General features: G+C 37.9%; 2 protein-coding genes across 2 annotated transcripts in view; one reads left to right on the forward strand and one right to left on the reverse strand.

Annotated features, from left to right (window-relative positions):
• LOC146635481 (butyrophilin subfamily 3 member A2-like) overlaps positions 1–22,814 on the forward strand; it is a 242,486-nt gene that overhangs the window by 80,880 nt on the left and 138,792 nt on the right. The window lies entirely within an intron of this gene.
• Positions 8,484–22,022, reverse strand: LOC146635485 (high affinity immunoglobulin gamma Fc receptor I-like). Its single transcript, XM_085350138.1, has 8 exons — positions 21,977–22,022; positions 21,381–21,641; positions 21,053–21,298; positions 10,374–10,619; positions 9,587–9,847; positions 9,260–9,505; positions 8,881–9,009; positions 8,484–8,572 (listed from the first exon to the last, which is right to left on the reverse strand). Exons 1-8 carry the CDS (start codon positions 22,017–22,019, stop codon positions 8,484–8,486), a joined length of 1,521 nt encoding a protein of 506 aa, XP_085206264.1. The 5' UTR covers positions 22,020–22,022.

Here is a 22,814-nt window from a genome sequence, read left to right on the forward strand (position 1 = left end):
GCCTTAAATGTACATCAAAGTAGAGTGCATTCTTCACAAGACAGTCAGATTTTGAAAGAGTTATCTATAGTTAGTTGTCACTTATGTTCCTGCAAAAACTTGGCAAATGAAAGGGAGTACTTTATTCATATCAACTCACATCTAAAGAAAAATGAAAATGTTTCTTGCATGTTTGTTGGTTGCAGTTTTCAGACTTGTATTTATGGAACCTTTAAATCTCACAAGAGTCGCAGACATACACCCCATAACCTTGCAGATTTTAAACCAGGTACTGTGAAGAAATCTACAGTAGCATCTCTGTCATCATTTCCTGATGAAAAGTGTGAGGAATTTGTCGAGGAGGATTCAAATTGTATATCGGTAGATTGCAGAGATCAAGATAAAGCCCTGCCAAATGCAATAGAGCAGCAGCTTGCAGCGGCCTTACTGAAGTTGGAGTGTTTAGTACATGTGCCAGGTACAGCTATTGATGAATTTTTACAAGAACTTTATTTAAAAAGCGCTGCATCAGTCCCAGTATCTAGAGACTTCATAACTGACATCTTTAGCCGTCACCATCTTCAAGTTGAAGACTCTGTAGTTGAAGAAATCCTTGCAGCAGTTTGTTTATCTGACCCTCTTCAAAAAGCAATAGGAAAAGGAGGCCCTCTTAGCACCACATATCAACGTAAACAATTTTACAGGGAAACGTTTGGTGTTGTGGAACCAGTTACCTACATACTTGATCAAAAAAAGAAGCGCACCTTTCAGTATGTCCCACTGTTACAATCATTACAGCAACTTTTAAATATAAAAGCAATTCTTGATAAGGTACTTGAAAGTCATAGAGGAAAGGACGAAACTGAAGTTGACCCATCTTATGAGTACAGGTCTGTTAAAGATGGTTATCATTTCAAAAACAACTGTTTCTTGAATGCTGATGAGTTGCGTATATCACTTTGTTTGTATGTAGATGATTTTGAGACCTGCAATCCCCTAGGGACGTCTCGAAAGAAGCACAAGCTTTTTGGTGTTTATTGGATACTAGCAAACCTGCCCCCAGGCTGTCACTCTGCTTTATCATCTATTTATCTTGATGTGCTTTGTAAAAGTGATGATGTTAGAGCATATGGTTATGACAAAGTTTTGGAACCTCTTGTGGAAGATCTTAAAAGTTTGGAGGACCATGGTGTGTATATTGCTTTGTTAGGGAAATCTCTCAAAGGTACTTTGCATAGCATTGTGGCTGATAATTTGGGAGCACACACCATTGCTGGCTTTGTTGAAAATTTTTCTGGTGATTACTTCTGTCGGTTTTGCACAGCAAAACGTTGTGATAGTAATTCTCACAGTGTTGCTTCAGGTTTTTTTAGCCTCCGAACTAAAGCAGTTCATGCAGAACATGTTAAAAAAGCCTCTGAGAACAGCACACAATACTTGGGGGTTAAACAAGATTGTGTTTTTGCAAAACGATTGTCACATTTTCATCTAGTCTCTGGTTTTCCCCCTGACATTGCTCACGACTTATTTGAGGGTATTGTGCCAGTAGAGGTGGCTCATTGCTTAGCATCACTGATATCCAAGAAGATTTTTTACAATAGATGAGCTAAATAAAGCTATATTGTCATTCCCCTATAAATGGTCAGACAAAACAAACAAGCCACATGTTGTGCCACAGAGACTCTTGGGTCTGAAAACAATTGGAGGCAATGCCCATGAAAACTGGAATTTGCTGAGGTTGCTCCCATTTTAATAGGACATCGTGTGCCAGAAAATGAGCCAGCATGGGTTGTATTAATGGTTTTAAAAGATATTGTTGAGTTAGTTGTTGCCCTTGTACATACTGATGAGTCCATCTCATATCTTGAAAGCAAAATAGTTGAACACAGACAAAGGTACCAAGAGCTGTTTTCCTGTGTCAGACTTCTACCAAAGCATCACTTTCTTGAGCACTATCCTCAGATGATAAGGTATTTTGGCCCTCTTTCAGCAGTATGGACAATGCGATTTGAAGCCAAACATCGTTTTTTTTAAGCAAATTGTCAAACACACCAGTTGCTATAAAAATGTACTGTTGACTTTGGCTTCAAAACATCAGCTGATGATTTCTTTCCACATCAGCTCACCGTCATATGGTAAATGCAACCTAGATGCACATCATGCGTCCCCACTTCCAGTTGATCTACCGAAAGAGGGCGTTTGTCAAGCTATTAGGTCAAAACACCCTGGTACATGTGAAGTATATCTGGCCAAAAACGTGTCAGATATTGGCATAACCTACAGTGAAGGGATGATAGTTACTCATGGTTCAACATCCGGATTACCAGAGTTTGCCGAAATTATTCAGATGTGTGTTATTAATGAGAACCTGTTTCTCATTGTCAAAGTGTTGTGTGGGTGGTACAATGAACACTACAGAGCCTTTGAATTAAGTATGTCCCCTTCAAGAGAAATCAAGCTTCTAGCACTGAGTGACCTCTGTGACACTTATCCGTTGGCTGATTACATGATTGGCCCAATCCGAATGGTGACCTTAAAAAGACATATCATCATAAAAGGTTGGTTAATTAGGAGTTTTGATTAGTTTGCAGTTTTGTTCTTACTTGACTGCACTTTTTGTTTTTATTTGGACATAGGGCTACAAGACAGATAATGTGCAGTGCTTAACACATTTGTTTGACCACCCAATGTAAGGTTTAATGTAGATCTGCCCTATATTAACAGTATTGGTAATTACCAAAATTATTACCACTGCCAAGGAAGTGATGTCTTCATGGTCAACTTAAGGATTTATTGGTGGAAAATTCACAAAAAGTCTTTTAACTTAGAAACTGATTATTACAAGTGTAGTTTTTATTGTAAACATAGATTGTATCATTTAACTTTTTTTTTTTAAATATTATGTCACTTTCGACCTCTGACCTCTCCTTCAACCTCAACAGATTTTTCTAAAGGTCGAAGTGACAGTAATGTTATATAGAGCTATTTAAAACTATGTTTCTTACTGCCATTGGTTATATTTACAAAGTATAGTCTTACAGGGATTCTAAATATCAAATTTCTTTGGCTCTCTGATCTCTTCTACCCAGAGAGTGAGCTGGCTTGGTGGAGGTTTGCACTCTATGTGCTTCCTGTTTATGTTTCTGTAATGGTCAAAGTATATTTGTCTTATTTCTAGTCAAAAAAAAAAAATCATCAGTGCATCTTGAAACTGGAGAATTTTCACTTGTTCACTTGGCAGATTTTTTAAATTTATTTCAAGCAAAAATAACTTGTATTAGGTGAAAGTTCTTCAGTTTTAAGATGCACTGTCTAAAAACAAGTTACTATATCTCACTGAAATGTAACTCTGTATTTTGACTAGAAAAAAGACAAATATACTTGGTAAGATTTTGAGCTTTTGCTGTGAAATTTCAGTTAAGTACCAATCCTGAACAGAAAAATAGATTTTAGTGGTGGATTGTGCTTGATTAATTTCTGATTTCTCAGAGAAGTCAGAGTCAGAGAATGCCAGCTCACATTTGCGTATAAAAAGATGACTTCAGTTTTAAACTCCTCACTCCTGTTCTTAATGTTAAAATGTTGGTAATGCACTGAAAAGGAAAAGGACTTCTAAACTTTTAATTCTAAAATATTTCGTTTTTCTTTCTTTTTTTTGGGCGGGGGGGGGCTTGTGGTGTAATAAGTTTGTTAAACACTGGGTATGCAGACATAATGTTTATTTTTTTGATTTTTCTATTTTTTCCAATTTAAATTGTTAATTTTCTTGTGGGTAGCTTATCAATCTTTTAATTACAGTGGGGCAAAAAAGTATTTAGTCAGCCACCGATTGTGCAAGTTCCCCCACTTAAAATGATGACAGAGGTCAGTAATTTGCACCAGAGGTACACTTCAACTGTGAGAGACAGTGGTCAGCATTAGGACCCTACATTCTGTTTCTTTTAAATACTTCACTGACGACCGGAGTCTTTCCTGAATGTTTTAAATCAGCTGTGGTAGTGCCAATTTTGAAAAAGCCTGGACTGGATGTTGATATGGTCGTAAACTATAGACCTATCTCACATCTGTCTTTTTTATCTAAAATCTTTGAAAAAGTGGTTTTTAAGCAGCTCACTGAGCATTTGTCAACAAGCAATCTGTTTGAACCATTTCAGTCTGCTTTTAGACCAAATCACTCCACAGAAACAGCTTTAGTAAAAGTGGTAAATGATCTGCTGGTAAATGCAGACAACGATCGCACTTCAGTTTTATTACTGCTGGATCTAAGTGCTGCGTTTGACACTGTGGATCACTGCATTTTATTAGATAGGCTTGAACATTTTATTGGAATTACAGGAAATGTTTTATCGTGGCTGAGATCTTACTTGTCTGGGAGGTCTCAGACTGTTAGTTTTAAAAATGATCTCTCTGAGACCTGTGCAGCGAGGCATGGGGTCCCTCAGGGCTCTGTACTTGGACCATTGCTATTTTCTATGTACCTGCTGCCTCTTGGTGTTCTTTTACGTTCTTTTAATGTAACCTTTCATTGTTACGCTGATGACCTGCAGCTTTATGTTCCTTTAACCATTGGAAATTGTGCTGAAGTCTCTAAACTAGAATCTTGTCTATCTGCAATTAAGGGCTGGTTATCGGATAATTTCTTGCTCCTAAATACTGATAAAACAGAGTTGATGGTCATTGAGCCACACAAATTTCAGCACTTGTCCCAAATTTAATCTTGAGAAATGATGACAGTGTCATAAATTGTAGGGACAAGGTAAAAAACTTGGGCGTGTGGTTTGACGTGGTGCTCTCTTTCGAGTCTCATGTAAAAGAGATAACAAAGACCGCCTTTTATCATTTGAGGAACATAGCCAGAATACGTGTCCTCACGTATTGATTATTATAATGCTCTTTCTTTCTGAGATCTCTGCATTGGCTACCTTGTCAGGTTCGAGCAGATTTTAAGGTCCTGCTGCTCACCTACAAGGCTTTAAACAGACTGGCACCTTCATACGTCTCCGACCTTTTACATCTTTACGTTCCATCCCGTGCTCTCCGATCTCAGGACTCTGGCCTTCTAAAGGTTCCTAGAGCCAGAAAAAAGATAATTGGAGAGCGTGCTTTTTCTTTTCGTGCCCCGTTTCTGTGGAACACCCTCCCTCAAGATGTTAGGCAGGCATGCTCCGTGGAGGTTTTTAAAACTAAGCTGAAGACACATTTGTTCACCTTATCTAACAAGTCTTAATTCTATGGCTTTTAGTTTTTAAATTCTTACTGTTTTTAACTTGTATTGTGTCTTTTACGTGTATTGCTATGTATCACTTTTACTTGTTCCCATGTTCTAGTGGGTCCTGTTGTGGCTCTAATGTGAAAGAGGATATAATGTAATATAATATAATATAATATAATAAATTTACCCTACCGCCTACTGGTGTTGGCCAGAGGGGCTGATGGCGCGATATGGCAGCCTGGCTTCTGTCAGTCTGCCCCAGGGCAGCTGTGGCTACAACCATAGCTTGTCTCCACCAGTGTGTGAATGTGAGAGTGAATGAATAGTGGCATTGTAAAGCGCTTTGGGTGCCTTGAAAAGCGCTATATAAATCCAATCCATTACTATTATTATTATTATTAAATTACTTACGAGTTTAATTTGTCAGCAACTTTCTGCCAGCCCTCTCTCCTTGCTTTTGCAGCTTTTGCAGTGTTCCCTTGCATTTTAATTAAACTCTGAAACTCCTGAAATCCCTCAATCAAGAGTTCTTGCTCTGCTGCCGAAAAATACTGAGCGCGCTCCTTCGACATTTTCGCCGACCAATCAAAGGGTTGCCGATCAATGTTTCTACTATCGATGCGTAGCTCCTGTTAAGCCACCCAGTGATCTCACATTACTTCATCCAGCTATACTAATCGTCCACAACAGGTGTGTTCGGAGAACCGTAATAGCGAGCTCAAAGTTAGCGCGATGATTTGATCTTGGATGTAGTAAGCGAGGTACGAAGAACAGACCCCAGGGCCTCTTAATTTTGTTGTTGTGTTTAGCAATTTGTTGGTGTGATTTGCACTTCAGGGCCACCGTACCCGGAGGCCCTGATGGTAAAAATAAAAACTACATTTCCGCGCGTCACTTCCGGTTTCGGGCAGGTAATGGCGGACATGCAAAAGTTCGTGCTGACGTCTATTCCAACTAGGAAGTGTTATGAACAGCTGATCGGATCGGCAAAGCGTGTTTCTGAAATATTATGTTTTTGTTCCTGCAAGCGCTTTTTATGCAGTTTTTGCAAAGCTTTATGTGGAAGGAAACTGTGACCTAGGACAAGCTGATGGCATAAGATGTAAGTACAACTCCTCCGGTTTCATATGCAAAAACAATTATTGCGCTAGCTTACGTGGTTGCAGAGCTACCTGGATTTAAAAATAGTTACGCAAAACGGAGTGTACCCGCTCTGACCGGCTCTAAAGGGTTAAGCCTTGTGTTTTCCTCTGCCTGTGTTGCGATCTTAACCTTATTCCTGTGTGTTCCATAGTGCTTAGTTTTTTGTATTTTCAGTTTAGTTTTTGTATTCTTCGTTTAGTTGGTTCTCTTTTGCCATCTAGCAATAAATCTAAGTTTGAGTTTACTTTCTGCCTCCAAGTGTCTGCACAGTAGGTCCTCCTTACACTACTCCTGCCTGCACACAGCCTTTACATGACACTTTGAGGCTATATTTTTTTAGTAACTACATGGATATTAAAAATCACCCACAAAAATTATTTTATCTGAGCTGAGCACTAAATCAGATAAAAAAAGAGAAATCACATAGAAACTGAGTAAAGCCCAGGAGACGCAATTCAAATGCCTGATGCGTAGCTTTGTTCAGAATAGGCCAAGGCTTTGGAATTAATTAAAACATCAGAAGTACAAATGCAAGCCAACACCAGAAAGCAGTGTGGCAACCTCTGCTTCAGATGGAAACTCAAACATCTCACACTTTGATCTTTCTTTTTGTTGAAAACCAAACCACAGAACAAATCCCACCGTGAGGGATAAAAAAGAAGCAGCCAGAGACACAAAATGTCTGTCCTTAAGAGTGCATGTAAACCACAATGTACTACCCCTCACTCTACATGTAAAGACACTTCATGCTTCACGCTGTGTTAGAAAATGGTTGAAGTTTGGTTTGTACTTACATTTAAAACCATTAAAAAAAGCTACCCTCATGATTATAACCCACTCTGACCTTCTGAAAATAAATTACCTTTCTTATTTTTCAGAGAACAGAATGAGAAGGGAGGTAGTAATATTATTAGACTTTATTTAGCCACTCAAAATACGACCTACTGTATTCTGTACTCATTGAGGCCAAACCCAGAGGAGCTGAGCACTGCAACCCAAGAACTAAATTAAATGATCTTCTTTGTTACCATAGAGTCACCAACACTAACTCAGCTCTTGACTTCTGCTCTGACACAGTTTAACCAAATCAATGTAGAACATCAGATCATTATCTGTGGCTTTGCTGAGCTATAGCTGTTGCTGCAGCATGAAATAAGACACCACTTTTTGCCCTAGATACTAGACCACATTTCAGTTAAAGACATGCTCAGTATCAAACTTTGCATGTGTATTTCACTGATGACCACAAACCTGGTGCATATGTTTTTGAAAAAAAAAAAAGAGAGGCGACACTTTCAGATTAGCAGTTGACCACATTCATGCACTTGAATTGTTTATGAGCAAGTGCACATGCAAGAAGGACAGCACTAATTGAACAATGCGCTTTACATTTAACTTTGAAATAACAGAGATAATGTTTTTATTAGCATTTGAACTTTATAACAATTATAGACATGAACACCAAAAACTGATGCCAATGTATTACTTACTAATCAATTACAAAAACAATATGTGTTGGGTATAATGCATTATAAAGTATTCACATTGGCATAACCACATTCGATTTTTCAGTGTTTAGTTATGTAACACAATGCTGTACTAAAATCTATTACATAAAAATTTAATTATGTGACATCAAAATATGACCTTTTACTGTGTGTTTCATTTTTTTGGCAATTTTACAGAGTAAAGAGAAAGTTACATAATAAGTATTGGGCAAATTTATTTCTCCAGAGAGTAATAAAATAACGTGTTGAATTACTTACTTAAGAAAAGTAACAGGTAATGTGTAATAGAATACTTATTTAAATAACAACTCCAACATTGCTGAAAAATTTGGGATACCTAATTTTTTTTCCTCTATTAAATGTGATTGTGTCTTCAGTCAGCTCTCTTTCTGCAACCTGTAAGATATACAGGAAAAATAGACCCCCCACCCACCTTCCCCCCAAAAAGGCAGAAAACAAAACATGTCAAAACATAATGGCAACCATTTGCTTTTGTACACATTACACACCAATAATAACTTATTTTCGTAGCTCCAAAAAAAGTATGAACATTTTAGTTATGAAACATTAGCTCTCCTATCACGACTTGTCTTTTATATTTACTACCCATCACATATTATCAAAATGGAGCACATAAGGCATCAATAATAACGAGTAGTCTCACCTTTGGGTTGAGTGTTACCCAGGCCTAACGTGTAGTAAATGGCTGTAGAATATAAAATATCTTCATCTGATGGAGAAAGACAGTCAAAGTGAGAGGAACGATATGTATACAGTAACATCATCTCAAAATCTCAGATTCTGTCTTTCTTTGACTTCCTCTTATTACTTTGTCTGGATGCGGTTGTCAAATCTCATAATTTATGATTGTATTCTGTTTCTTCTTTTCTTACAGAAGAATGCATCCTGAGACAATTATAAAGAAGATTAATTATGTAGTAGGCCTATTATTAACCCAATTTGCTGCTGCTTTGACATACATACATACATACACTTTTGAAAGTTATGCATAAAATATAATTATGTTATTTTCTTTACCTCTGTCCCAGTAACCTTCGCCAAAATAATACAGTCCCACTATCCCCACCAACAGAGCAGTCAGTAAAATGGTGGCGATAATCCATGGTGGTGCAGCAGAGAAGGAGTCTCTCCCCTCTTGGCGACTCTCTGGGTTAGTTGTGGAATTTACATTTTGAGAGTGTAAACAATGGTTAAAAAAAATACTCAAAATATGAAGTAACAGGAAAAAAAATAAACCATCCAAATCCATTAAAATCACTATTCCCAATTACACTACAATGTTCTAAATGGCCAGGGAAGGTTTAGTTATCTAAATCTACAAATAACAGTTTTACTAAAAAGAACATCAGCAGTAATCAATATGGCATATACTTATCTTAAAACATCTGTGTCTCACCTGTGACTTTCAGCCAGCTCTCTGGTGATAATCCAGCTCCTGAGATGTGACACTTGTAAAGTCCTTCATCTGACTTGGAAACTTCCTGGATGGTCATGCTTCCTGTGGAGGTTCTATGGATAAGACGTCCATTTTTGTAGAAATCAGCGGCTAAGTTGGAGGAAGTTGTTTTGTTTCTGCAGCTCAGAGTCACAGTTTCTTGCATTAACACAGGAACAGCAGGACTCTCCAGGATCACAGAACCATCTGAAACAGCATGCATTTGTTATTTATTTTATATACATTTTAAATTAAATGACTCATTAAATATTCTTTCTGCAAACGTACCAGTGACAAACATATTAATACTGTTGCTTCTTGTCCCTCCCCCAGTCTCATACCAGTACTCTCCACTGTTGTCTGTATAAACTGTTTTAATCTTGCAGGATGATCCTGTTGGTGTTCTCTCGTTAGTTATGTTACATGGTTTTATTTTCCCTTTGAATTTATGCACAACTTCACAATAAACAACTCCTTCACAGTGAAATGTTACTGTTTCGTATTTAAAGAACTGCAATCTGTTTGGAACAATATGAAGAAAAACTGCATCTGAAACAAAAAAAAGGAAACTTTTAGTTTAAAGTTTTACTTCAAAAAATGCTGTTCTGTGTCCGGTGATCCACCTGACTCAAACAGGCTGTCCTCTACACAGTCATTTAAAAAAATGCTTTGCTTCGAACATTACAGCTAACAACTGTACTTTTCTGTTTCAGTGCAGCTAGCCAAGTAATGAAGAGTCCATTACTGCTAAAGAGACAGAGTGAAAATAGACAGTTTCTTAATGTAAAAGTCATTGTTGCAGCCAGGAATGAAAGTTGAAGTTGAACTGAGTTTTTGTTTTAGTGTTGCTATTTTCTTCTGAGTTATCAATTCTGTCCCTATTAGCAGCAACCGGTCGACCAACCACATGAGGTCACATTCCATACAGACGGAAGATGACACTAAACATGTTTTTCGAACTTTGACTTGACCCAGTTATTTTTTTTAATCTAGCCGACAGTGTTACATCTACTAAAAAGAACATGGGCAGTAATTCATATGGCATCTATGTATATACTATAGCTCAGTGTCTCACCTGTGACTTTCAGCCAGCTCTCTGGTGATTCTCCAACTCCTGAGATGCGACACTTGTAAAGCCCTTCATCTGACTTGGAAACTCTCTGGATGGTCATGTTTCCTGTGGAGCTACCAATTATGTGACGTCCATCTTTATAGAAATCAGCTGTGAAGTTGAAGGATGCAATTTTGTTTCTGCAGCTCAGAGTCACAGTTTCTTCCATTAACACAGGAACAGCAGGACTCTCCAGGATAACAGAACCCTCTGAAACAACAAGTATTTAATATTTATTTTATATTAACTTAAAATGATTCATTAAATATTATTTCTGCAAAAGTACCAGTGACAGAGATGTTGATGCTGTTGCTTCTCGTCCCTCCTTCAGTTTCATACCAGTACTCTCCACTGTCGTCTGTATAAGTAGTTTTAATCTTGCAGGATGATCCTGTTGGTGTTCTCTCATTTGTTTTGTTACATGATTTTATTTTCCCTTTGAATTTATGCATAACTTCACAATAATCGACTCCTTCACAGTAAAATGTCACTGCATTATATTCAAAGAACTGCAATCTGTTTGGATAAATATGAAGAGAAACTGCATCTGAAACAAAGAAAAAGGAAAACTTTAGTTTAAAGTTTTACTACTGAAACTGGTGTGTGTTATGAGTTCAAAATTGGGGATGGAGACGAGAAAAAACCACAATAACAACACTGGTCCGGCCAGGTTAAGTCAAACGATGATTTTAATAGTCACACGCGTGGGAGATGGACACTGTATGCAGACAGCCTCAGTTCTCAAAATGGTGGAGCATTGATCAAACTCTTATAGCCTCTGGTGCCCCCACCTTATCATAAAAGCCTAAACATTCACATGCTTTTCTCTCACACGGCGCCTAAGCTACGACCTTAGCTCCCCGTTTATCTACTCCTGCTGAGATGGGGCAGAAAACTCCAGCATGTTCCGTTCTCTTCTAATCAGACAAATAAGGCAATAACTTTCTGCAAACAGTATTTCTTATAACATCATAAAACAATATCATTCATCCACAATAAATCAGCAGTCTAATGTAATGCAAATCAGTTTAACTAATGCAATAGTTATCACCTTCTTCCAATTCAGGAGAATAATGCCAACTAAAACTACATAATAATTCACAACCTTTAATTAGGGGTCTAACATGGCATAAAATAATATTATAATTTTACATGTGCTAGATTTAAGCAAAGAAAGAATAAAAAGAGTAAATTAAAAAACCTGCAATTCCTGTGATGATGAACCAAGAACAGAGAGCAGAAGAGGTTCACAAAAGAACAAGTTGTGCTGTTTCCTACTTTTTTGACTAAATTGCTGTCTCCTCCGAAATCTTAAATATTTTTCACATAGATGAGCAAACAGCTGGTACTCACCAACTTTCTGACCCTGTACACCCATCAGAGTCATGATGGTCATCACTGAAGAGAGATAAAGATTTACTAAGATACATGTTGAATCCTACAGCTACTAATAAATTCATTGTCACAAAAATGCTTTTGTCTTAAAGTAAAAAGAAACAAAAACAAAGTCATATTTTTTTACAGAATTATTAACTTAGCATTTATAGTAATGTAGAAAAAAGAGAAAGTACTCACACAGTATGATGCAGAGAACTCTGATCTCCATGTCTCCTTGCCGCAGACTGAAGACTGACATATAAAATCAGTTTTCAGAGGGCATCTATTAAAACAATTTTAATATAAATTGAATATTTTTATGACTTTAGGCAATGAAATAATATAGTTTTACAGTTTCCAAAGAAGCTCAGTTGCTTTTGTGTTAAGTCAACCCTCACTGTTTCAGTTCACTGTCAGTGGGCGGAACAAAAAACCCATTCAGACTAATGCTGTGTTTGATGCAGCTTGTAGACTGGTTCATGTTTCCTGTGCACAGTTGGGTGAACTGTGCTGAGATATGTCACAGAAGTAGTGAACATTTGAAACATCTTCCAGGGGTACTCAGCCCACTCAAGGAATTACCAAAGTCATTGAAGCTATTTTTCGTCACAGGATAGTTAATATCGCTATAGATAAATAATTGCAATTCCGTTATTCACACATAGTTCAGGTTTACATGAATGTAAGTCACACTTCCATTCAGGTATACTCAGAAAATGTTTGAGAGAGTGTGATGGTAAGCCACACATGGTAAGACTCACACCAGTAGTTCGTGTCACTACTCGTCCAATATATTATTTCATTATTAAATTAGTTCATTTCTCCATCACACCTTGCAATGTTTATACGAAGTGCACACATATCAATGCTGCAAGGTTAAATTATATTTTATGTTGTATTAATACCAATTTTATTTTGTTTGACATACCTGGTGGTTTGGCTTTTTCTTACTGGTAAAGGGCTGGGGCATCTGAAGTTCTCCTGAGAGTCTCAATGGACTGAACCACATGCTTCATTGCCTGGAAGGTGTTTAGAGTTTATTTCATTGTTTTGTGTTGGTTGGTTATGTGGCAGCCATTTTGTCTTCTCTTCATGCGTTATATATTTTAGCTAAACCAGTAATAAAGTTCCCTGATATGTCAATGCAAGAGGTCAGTTTGGCTTATGTATGTTTGAGATTTGTTTGTTATTATTTTGAGTTTAGTTTATTGAGTTGACCTCTTTTATTTGTCAGTCCAAGCTTTGGATTTGTTAATCATTTTTTTCACATTTCTGGGTAAATACAAACTTTATTTTTGAACTAAACACCTGTGTGCTCTATACCGCTTTACTACTTGGTCCCCGACAGAGAGCATCTATGCATGTTGAATGAGCACCTCATCACAACAGCTAAACCATATCCTGTTATTCATTATCATTATGTCACCAAAACTCGCTGAGCGTTTGACTTTTGCTTTCGCACATTTTTGACCAAACAAATGGAAAAAGGCACTTAATTTTCTTTGGCTTTATTAAATAGCTTCTGCTGCAGCATGAAACAAAACATCACTTATTATGTCTGGGTACTAGACCACAATTCAGCCAAAGACATGTTCAGTCTCAAACAGGTTTACTTCATTGCTGACCACAAACTTGGTTCTTCTGTTTTGAGAAAGTAATATGACACCTTCCGAGTAGTGGTTGACCACACTAGGTGCATTTGAAAGCTGCAGGAGCTTTTTTCTTTTAAAAGCATTCATATATGTGTACAAGGACAAAGCAAATGAAACTGAAAGCAGATGATTAAATACACATGAACTACAATAAATTATACACAAGCACATCAAATCCAGCTGCACTGCTTTTAAATTGGAACAACTGTATTTAATTAGGTTACTACATTGTTATTACATTAACCAGTCTAATCTAAAGCTCCACACTTATCTAAGGTTATGAGCTTTGGGTAGTGACTGAAAACAATAGATCAAGGATGTAACAGCTGTTGAAATGCTAGTGTTTCACCACCAAATCAAATCAAATCACTTTTATTGTCACATCACATGTGCAGGCACACTGGCACAGCACATGCGAGTGAAATTCTTGTGTGCGAGCCCCACAATAGTGTATGCATTTCTGGATGTGTATACTAAATATTTTCCTACGTGTGTGTGTGTGTGTGTGTGTGTGTGTGTGTGTGTGTGTGTGTATACACATTTTTACAAATTAAATAGTAAAAAATAAATAAATAAAATATATAAAAATATACAGAGTTGAATATGTGCAAAACAAGTGGCATTTATATACAGTGTGTAGTGCATAATGTTGAAGTTCCAGTAGTGAAGCTGAGGTGTCTATGAAATGTTCAGCAGTCTGATGGCCTGATGGAAAAAGCTGTCTCTCAGTCTGCTGGTACGGGACCGGATGCTGCAGAACCTCCTTCCTGATGGAAGCAGTCTGAACAGTTTATGGCTGGGGTGACTGGAGTCCTTGATGATCCTCCCCGCTTTCCTCAGGCAGCGCTTCCTGTAGATGTCTTGGAGGGAGGGAAGCTCACCTCCAATTATCCGTTCAGAGCACCGCACTACTCGCTGGAGAGCTTTGCAGTTGTAGGCGGTGCTGTTGCCATACCAGGTGGTGATGCATCCAGTGAGGATGCTCTCAATGGCACAGTGATAGAAGGACCTGAGGATGCGGGGGCTCATGCCGAATCTTTTCAGTCTCCTGAGAAAGAAGAGGCGCTGCTGCGCCTTCTTCACTGTTTTGTTTATGTGTACTGACCACGTAAGATCCTCAGCCAGATGTACTCCAAGGAACCGGAAGCTGCTCACTCTCTCCACAGCAGCGCCGTTGATGGTGATGGGGGTGTGTACTTCTCTGCACCTCCGGAAGTCCACTATCAACTCCTTTGTCTTTGCGACGTTGAGGGTGAGATGGTTGTCTTGACACCAGTGGGTCAGGGCACTGACCTCCTCCCTGTAAGACGTCTCATCACCGTTGGTGATAAGACCCACCACTGTAGTGTCATCCGCAAACTTCACAATGATGTTGGAGTTGTACCAGGCAGGTACACCAGGCAGAGCTCTTGTAATGCTAATGCCATTAATGCATTTTATTTTATGTTTTTATTTTTATGTTAAACATGTTTAAAATGTTCCTATTTGTATACAGGATTAGTATACTGTTAATTTGACACATGCAAAATAATTGATTTAGGTAAGTTTAAGGTAAGGGCAGAAGTCACTTCTATTTAGAAAAAAGGTCAGAGAAGCTGCTCATGGTGACTGTGTAGCCGTGTGATTATCAAGCTAAGGAAGAAATAATAAGTTTCCAAATACACCAGTTTGTCCACTGGTGTGTTTGTTTATATTTTCGGAATTTTATATTGTCATATGTTTTAATGTTGAAATATAATGCATTGGACATTTGTGTTCACCAGTTGTACGGTGTACCTGTGTATGTTAAGAGGATCACAGTAAAAAGCAGTAAAAATGAACTCTTGTGTCTCTCGTGTATGTGTAGAAGCCAGCATAAAGGATATATATGACGGAAATGAGCTTTCTCCGAAAGGTGGCTGGCCTCTGCCTTAGAGAGGGAGAGGTCAGACTAGAGTCAAAGCAGGTTAGGTGGTTTGGGGATGTGATAAGGATGAGGATGCCTCCTGGGTGAGGTGTTTCTGGCATTTCTCACAGACCCAGTTGGGGCAGACCCAGTACATGCTGGAGAGATTATATCTCTTGGCTAGTCTGGGAACGCCTTGGTGTTCCCCTGGACAAGCTGGAGGAGGTGGCTGGGAGGTCTGGCCTTGTCTGTTTAGAATGCTGCCACCGCGACTTTGCCCTGAGTAAGTGGAAAAAGATGGATGGAAATTTCACAACATTAACTTTTAATGAAGAAATAAATGCATGCCTTTGATGAAGATACTTCATCTGATCCAGCCCTAACTATATGCCATTGCAAAAAGGTTTAAAGTTTGAAGCTTAAAGGTTTGAAGCTTAATCTTAAAAGTAGAGATAGTGTATGTTCCACAAAAGAGGAGCCTGAAAATTGAAGGCTCTGCCGTTCCATTCTACTTTTGATTCATTAAAATAAAATAGGTCCTGCTTATTTAAGACCTTGTATGTGAGGAGCAGGATTTTGAATAAAATTCTGGATTTAACAATGAGCCAATGAAGGGAAGCCAATACAGGAGAAATATGCTCTTTCTTTCTAGTCCCCGTCAGTACTCTTGCTGCAGCATTTTGAATTAACTTGGATCAACTTATGTAAAACATTATAATAAGAGAAGCCCTCACAGTGAAAAGTTATTGGCTCATAATCAAGGAACTGTGATCTGTTTTGAAAAACACAAAAACTGCATCTGAGTCAAAATAAAGATTCACTTTATTTTTTTGTATTTTTTTTAATAACTGAAATGGGAGAGCAAACTAAATGAAATCACAGGGTAAAATAATAAATCTCAAATTGCATGAAATGATGTTCAAGCAGTTTAACTAGCCAGTACTTACCAACTCTCTGATCGTGTGCACAACAGGATCATCACACTCATCACTGAAAAGACAAAAAAGTGCTAAACTTTAAAGCTACTGATAAATGTATTTGTTATTTGGCATTGTGCATTTGTTATGATTCCTCGACATAAAACTTTTAAAACAACACAGTAATTTAAAAACTTTACTAACTTAAACAGATTCCTTATATTTTAGTTTTAATCTGGGAAAGAAGAAAGTACTCCGTGAGTTTGATGCAGAGGGCTCTGACCTCCATGACGTCTGGAGTATTTTACAGGGTACAGAGTAACTAGATTCCCAGAACTCAACTCTCAGGTAAGCTAATCAAAAGTTTCTTTATCAGGTCTAAATCTAAATCACTGTCTAATTAGTTTCACAGATAAATCTCTAGTCTCTCAGAAGGCTCAGAACTCTAAAACTCTCTCAGCTCTCCAGTAGAATTGCAGATGCATATTAAGCAGGCTGATTCCTGAAGTATCTGGCTCAGGTGGACGTCACACTTTGCCTCTCCTAAGTGTGAAATGGATACGAAGTTACAGTACCAGCAGGAGGAGATAATATGTTTAAAACCAACAAGTCGTTACTTACTAAGGATGGTAAGAATTACATTTCAGCCATTCAATGCCAGAATATTATTAACCTAGATGTAAATGTGTTAGTAGTGTCTCTTTAAATGTTTGTTTTCATGTTGGCTTGAAATAAAATATTGTCCGTTGCTGGTACTGAAGCTTCCTTACAAAGTGTGACAACCACACAGTGGAACAGCATATCTATTACATGATTTACCGTGATATTAACTTGCTCAGGCAGCAGATCTGGGATGTGGAAACACATGACAGTGGTGGTGTTGGCAGCATCTGATCAATCACAAAGGCAGTTTTCTTCCACACAAGAAGCATCAGAGACATAATCGGATGGTGAGGTGGAAATTGCTTAAGTTTGTTGCAGATCAAAGCAACATTAATTTTGTAGATAGAACAGGTACACTTGCTGTGTGTTCTATGTTCTAGTAGCTAAAATAGCACTAAAGTAAAAGAGACCATGCAACAGATTAGAATCAAGTATACTATAGGCTAGTATTATATTTTTCTAAATCACAAAATTAATACACAAACAAAAAACGCAGTTTTAAGTTCCTGAAGTGATTTACACCAGTAAAAACTGAACCATCTTTGTAACACAGAAACGCTCGAGGAGAACCCTGAAATCAAATCAAATCAAAATCAAATCACTTTTATTGTCACATCACATGTGCAGGCACACTGGCACAGCACATGCGAGTGAAATTCTTGTGTGCGAGCCCCACAAGCAACAGAGATGTGCAAACACAACAACACAAACGAGCAAAATACAAGAATGGCCAACCTGAAACTAATAAATATATGTACAATATATAATAGTGTATGCATTTCTGGATGTGTATACTAAATGTTTTTCTACGTGTGTGTGTGTGTGTGTGTGTGTGTGTGTGTGTGTGTGTGTGTGTGTGTGTGTGTGTATACACATTTTTACAAATTAAATAGTAAAAAATAATAAAATAAAATATATAAAAATATACAGAAGTTACACGGATAAGTCAAACTCCTCTTGTACAGGTCTCAGGACAGCTGTGTCAGCTGGAAGGTGAATGGACACACCCACTTTAGAGCAGGAATGAAAATACACTTGATAGACAAAGGCAGATCTGCACCTGGAGGACAAGGAGGGCCATAAAAAATTTGGTAGCAAATGCGACCAAATTTTTCAGTGGTGCGACTCAAAAAACTTTTTGGTTGAACCTGTGCGACCAAATGTTCGGCTAGCAAAAAAAAAAAAAAAAATCTGCAACCTTCCCTGTGGTCAACAACAGACACACATTATGCCCCTATCGTGGACTCAACCAATCAGAGATAGTCAGGGGCGGGACCGCTCTGATTGGCCGTGGTCCAGTTGAAAGTGCAGGTGGAAGTGGGAGGTGAGTATCTTGAATAAAGCGATATCAATTCATTAAATCCTGAATCGACTTTTAAATATAACTGTGTTTTGCCAGAAACGCCAGATTCTCAGATTAAAGCTCACAAAACCATTTCAACAACAACCAAACAGCAAATGAGAGCAGGTACACGGACTCCACACAAAGACGTAAACACAGAGCCGACGCGTCAGAATCAGCTTTGTCTTTCTCGGCTTTCTCACCTGACGGCCCGCAGACGGACACGCTGTCGGAGCTTAGCGGTTCTGATGCGTCCAGTCCGCGCTGTGATTACGTCTTTTTGCGCTGATTCTGAGCTGCAGGTTTTGTCTCTCCAACCAAAATTCACCGAGCCAGCAGCAAAAGAAGCAGCAAACTGCGTTTCACATTTGATCAGTGTCGTCATGAATTTTGCTGTTTTGCTTCCACGACTATTAAAATCGCACTCCATGCACAGCTAGCTCTCTCTCTCTCTGTACTTCAAGAACAGTTTCCCGTCTCCAATCTCTGTTTTCTGTATTATTCATTCGCTTATTACCCACCAGTCTACCGTTGTTTACAGCGCTGTGGCTGCTGTCTTTTTCTTTTTTTCACTTAAATGACCTCGGACAAGAAAGCCTATTTTTTCTGTTGTTCAATACTGAAGAAATTTAAACTTTATATGCAGAACATTGTAGAATATTTTTAAGGTTATCTGCTATAAAAAGCCAGACCAGGAAAATCTCCTTTATGTGTTTTGGTGTTTTATTCTCAGTTACTTTCACACAAAGGCATCTGCTGTGATGTTCACAATTCTGATGAAGTCAGTACTGATAAATGATCAGAATTATAATATTTCTGACTGTCTGAGGCTAAGTTGAATCGAATCGGGACTTTGAAAACCGGAATCGAATGGATTATAGAAATCAGTGATGATACCCAGCCCTATGAGCAGCCTAGGCACGACAGAAGTGGATGTAGCTGTAATAGGAAAAGAACTATTGCTAACTTTTCTGTTAGGTTAAGGCCTGATCCTTCTGAAATTCATAGCCAGTGCTCTGACACGGTGTCATTAATCTTTGAATGCTGAAAAAGCACAGTGTATCCAGAAAAACACATTATATTATATCAATTATTATAAAAAATTTTGTGCGCCTAACTTTTGTGCCGGTAAGCCTAACTTTTTAAAGTTAGGCGTACCGGTACGCCCATGGCAAAAAGTTAGTCTAGAGCCCTGCAGTGGGTCCCTTTGCATTGATGGCAGCATGTGTTCATTTCAATCCATCTCTGCCACCTGCAGTAAATCATGAACATTGCAGCATTCACTTTCGTCAGGCAGAAAAACACTACATGCTTGTTGACCCTGAGTACAATTTTGACTATGATGAAGAATAATAACCAGATGTGCATATAGTAACATACAGTAACATAGTGAACTAATTAAATATTGCAATACATTATAAAGTTTACAAAATATAGCTCTAATATATACAAATAGCTCAATTACAGACACCAAAATATTACAGAGGTTCATATTAGGCCAACGTATCACCATCATCCAGGTACATGGTTATAATACTCCAAATGTTGCTTAAATGGTAATAATTTCTTCATGAGGGGAAATTGGGAAATTGATCAGTGTTCAAAATGTCTATAACTACATTCATCAGTGAGAGGTATGAGTCTCTGCATCAATATAAATTGGATAATGAATACTTATTACTTATCACGCATTTCCTCAATAATGACATTTTTGAAGTGTAATTGTTTTCCTTTTTGTGTTGTTTTTTTGTATTTTGCCTTTTGCAAAATGTACTGTGTTGTCTTTTTTTTAACATAGGGAGTGCGGCACTACCCACACGACCCCGACTTCACATGGTCTGGCTCTGAGGTGTCACCAACATTTAAAACATCACAGCATTTTAACAACAATAAATGTAACAATCTCTACATTTTAGTTTGATAATGAAAATGAAAGTTTGATGCAGAGACACATCACATGCACACAATTGTGCATGCCTTGCAGAGACATTTTTGACCACTGCCAAAAAAAAAAAAAAAAACCCTATAAAAAACAGTCCCAACCACTCTGTGTCTAAGCAGTCACAGCACATGATGCATCAAATAGAGCGTGAGGTAAAGTAAAGTAATGAGGTACAGCTTTCTATTGTCTATTTGTGCTACTTGTAATCATTCACTGCTTGCAGTAACATGACATTTACATTTACATGAGACTGAACTTGAGTTAGTTTTTGCGGCTCTGAATTTCCCAGAATTAAGAAGTCCCACCACCACCAGCAGCAGAGCCACCATCACCATGGTGAACACGGTCCGTAAGACGAGGTAGATATGACAGCTGGCCTCTGAGAAGGGGTTTATCTCAGTGTTTGTGTGATGAGTTTTCAAGTGATCGACTGGAGAGATGATAGAAATTAATTAACTATATGTGGTCACCTTGGTTATTTATCTTGGATCTACATTTAATATTGTTAAATTCAAGGGCTGAGAAGTTGCCAGAGATGCAGTTCCTCCAATGTCCACTAGAGGACAAAGTTAGTTAATCCCCATAGACTGCCAAACTGTTAAAGGCTTAACTAGGGAAGAAAGATTGTGTAACAATTTTGTGTGACAAAAATATAGTGAATTATTTAGTAATGAAACAGTTTTTAATCACACAAAGCAGAAGACAGGAGTGATGAGAATAGAGTTAGACTACAATTTCTGCTGATTTTGTCTGACAGAATAGAAACAACTTAAGTTTCTTTATAGCTGACACATTGCTCACATATTACAGTTGTAATACTACTGGCATTAAAAGGGAGAAAAAAAAGACCTCTTCATTGTCTCACCTGTGGTACTGAGCCAGGTCTCTGGTGATTCTCCAGCTCCTGAGATGCTGCACTTGTAATATCCTTCATCAGACTTTGAAACTCTGTGGATGGTCATGTTTTGTGTGGAGTTGGTGCTGATGTGGAGTCCATCTTTATAGAAATCAGTTGTGAAGTTGAAGGAAGTTGTCTTGTTTCTGCAGCCCAGGGTCACAGTTTCTCCCTCCATCACAGGAACAGCAGGGATCTCCAGGATCACAGAACCAGCTAAGTAACATGAGTCTGATATTAAGTTGATATTACATGTAATTAAAATGAATCACAAAATATTGTCTCACTGCAAACATACCAGTGACAGAGATGTTGATACTGTTGCTTCTGATCACTCCTTTAGTCTCATGCCAGTACTCCCCACTGTCATCACGATAAACATTTGTGATGGTGCAGGATGATCCTGTCGGTGTTCTCTTGTTAGTTTTGGGACATGTTTTTATTTTCCCTTTGACATTATGCACAACGTCACAATAAAAAAAACCTTCACAGTAAAAGGTCACTGCCTCATATTCAAAGAACTGTAGTCTGTTTGGAAGGATATGAAGAGAAACTGCATCTAGATGAAGAAAAAGAGACAGGTGCAGTTTACTGATGAATTCAAAAACTTCTGGAGTTACTCTTACAATAAAACAAAGTGGAAAGCATAACAGTAAATAAAATCCTCATCATAACTGGGTAATCCGCTATGAGAACTTTCCCAGTGATTAAACCCAGAATTAGGGGGAAGAACGACAAGAGATGCAGTACAGGGCCAAAAGTTGGACGCCAGCCTGTGACACTGTACTCTGAGCTAAACTGGCACATCCTTTTTTACTTCTTTTAAACTGCCTACTGCTTCGAACTAAAAAATAAAATTAATGGTCATACCAATGAGAAACAGATTATACTCACCGGCTTTCTGAGAATGTGAGCAGAGCAGGACCGCGATGATCATCACTGATAAGCCAAAAACACAGATAAAAATCAGTATATTCACTTTTAAAACTTGTTGAATCTATCAGCTAAAAATGGTATTTGTTACATCTCTAATGTGCCACCAAAAGGGTCCTCACTATGATAGCTTTAAATATACAACATTTTCACATTACCAAAGTCTTTATAGTTTAGCTTTATGGAGACAGTACTCACACAGTCTGATGCAGAGAGCTCTGACCTCCATGATGTCTTGCTGCAGACCAACAGACTCTCTTTGTGTGACTAATTTGAAAGAACTCTAAATAGTTTTCAGAGAACCAGAGGTGAGGTTGTGGTTGGTCATCTGACACAAAGACAGCCTGATGCTGCCTTCAGTGAAACTTGTAGTTATTTAACCTTCATCTTGTGCTTGGATTAGAGCAGCAATGGATTCATTATTCTTCTGCTTTTTTATTTATTTAATCAAACAGTTACTCTACATTTTGTGATGAAGCCAGTTTTAAACTGAAGCTGGAAGCAGCGAAAAAGAGATCCACATAACTATTTCAAGCAATGTCAGAATTATTTGAATACATACATAAAAGTTGGTGTTTTCTGATACATATAGACGATTGTTTTAATCTTCTACTGCAGAAGATAAAAACAATGCTTTATAGTGAAGACACGCATTTCAATGCAAACTTGTCATCTTATGCTGTGTTTAGCAGGAAGAGTTGTGAACCCAATATGAGGGAGTCAAAGGCTGAACTGGACTCAGAATCAGTTTTATTTAAATAATTAATTTAAGTTACGTTTGTATTATATTATAACATAT

This window comes from Diplotaxodon limnothrissa, linkage group LG3, assembly GCF_057381915.1.
Source record: "Diplotaxodon limnothrissa isolate DT_005_m linkage group LG3, D_limnothrissa_male_GT1.1, whole genome shotgun sequence".
NCBI classification, from domain to species: Eukaryota; Metazoa; Chordata; class Actinopteri; order Cichliformes; family Cichlidae; genus Diplotaxodon; species Diplotaxodon limnothrissa.

Coding starts and splice junctions, on each gene's coding strand:
- LOC146635485 (XM_085350138.1), bottom strand. CDS start 22,019: ATGATCATCGCGGTCCTGCTCTGCTCACATTCTCAGAAAGCCG. Junction 9,848..10,373: donor GAGCTGGCTGAAAGTCACAG/GTGAGACACTGA, acceptor TTTTTGTTTCAG/ATGCAGTTTTTCTTCATATT. Junction 8,573..8,880: donor CGAAGGTTACTGGGACAGAG/GTAAAGAAAATA, acceptor TTTCTCCATCAG/ATGAAGATATTTTATATTCT.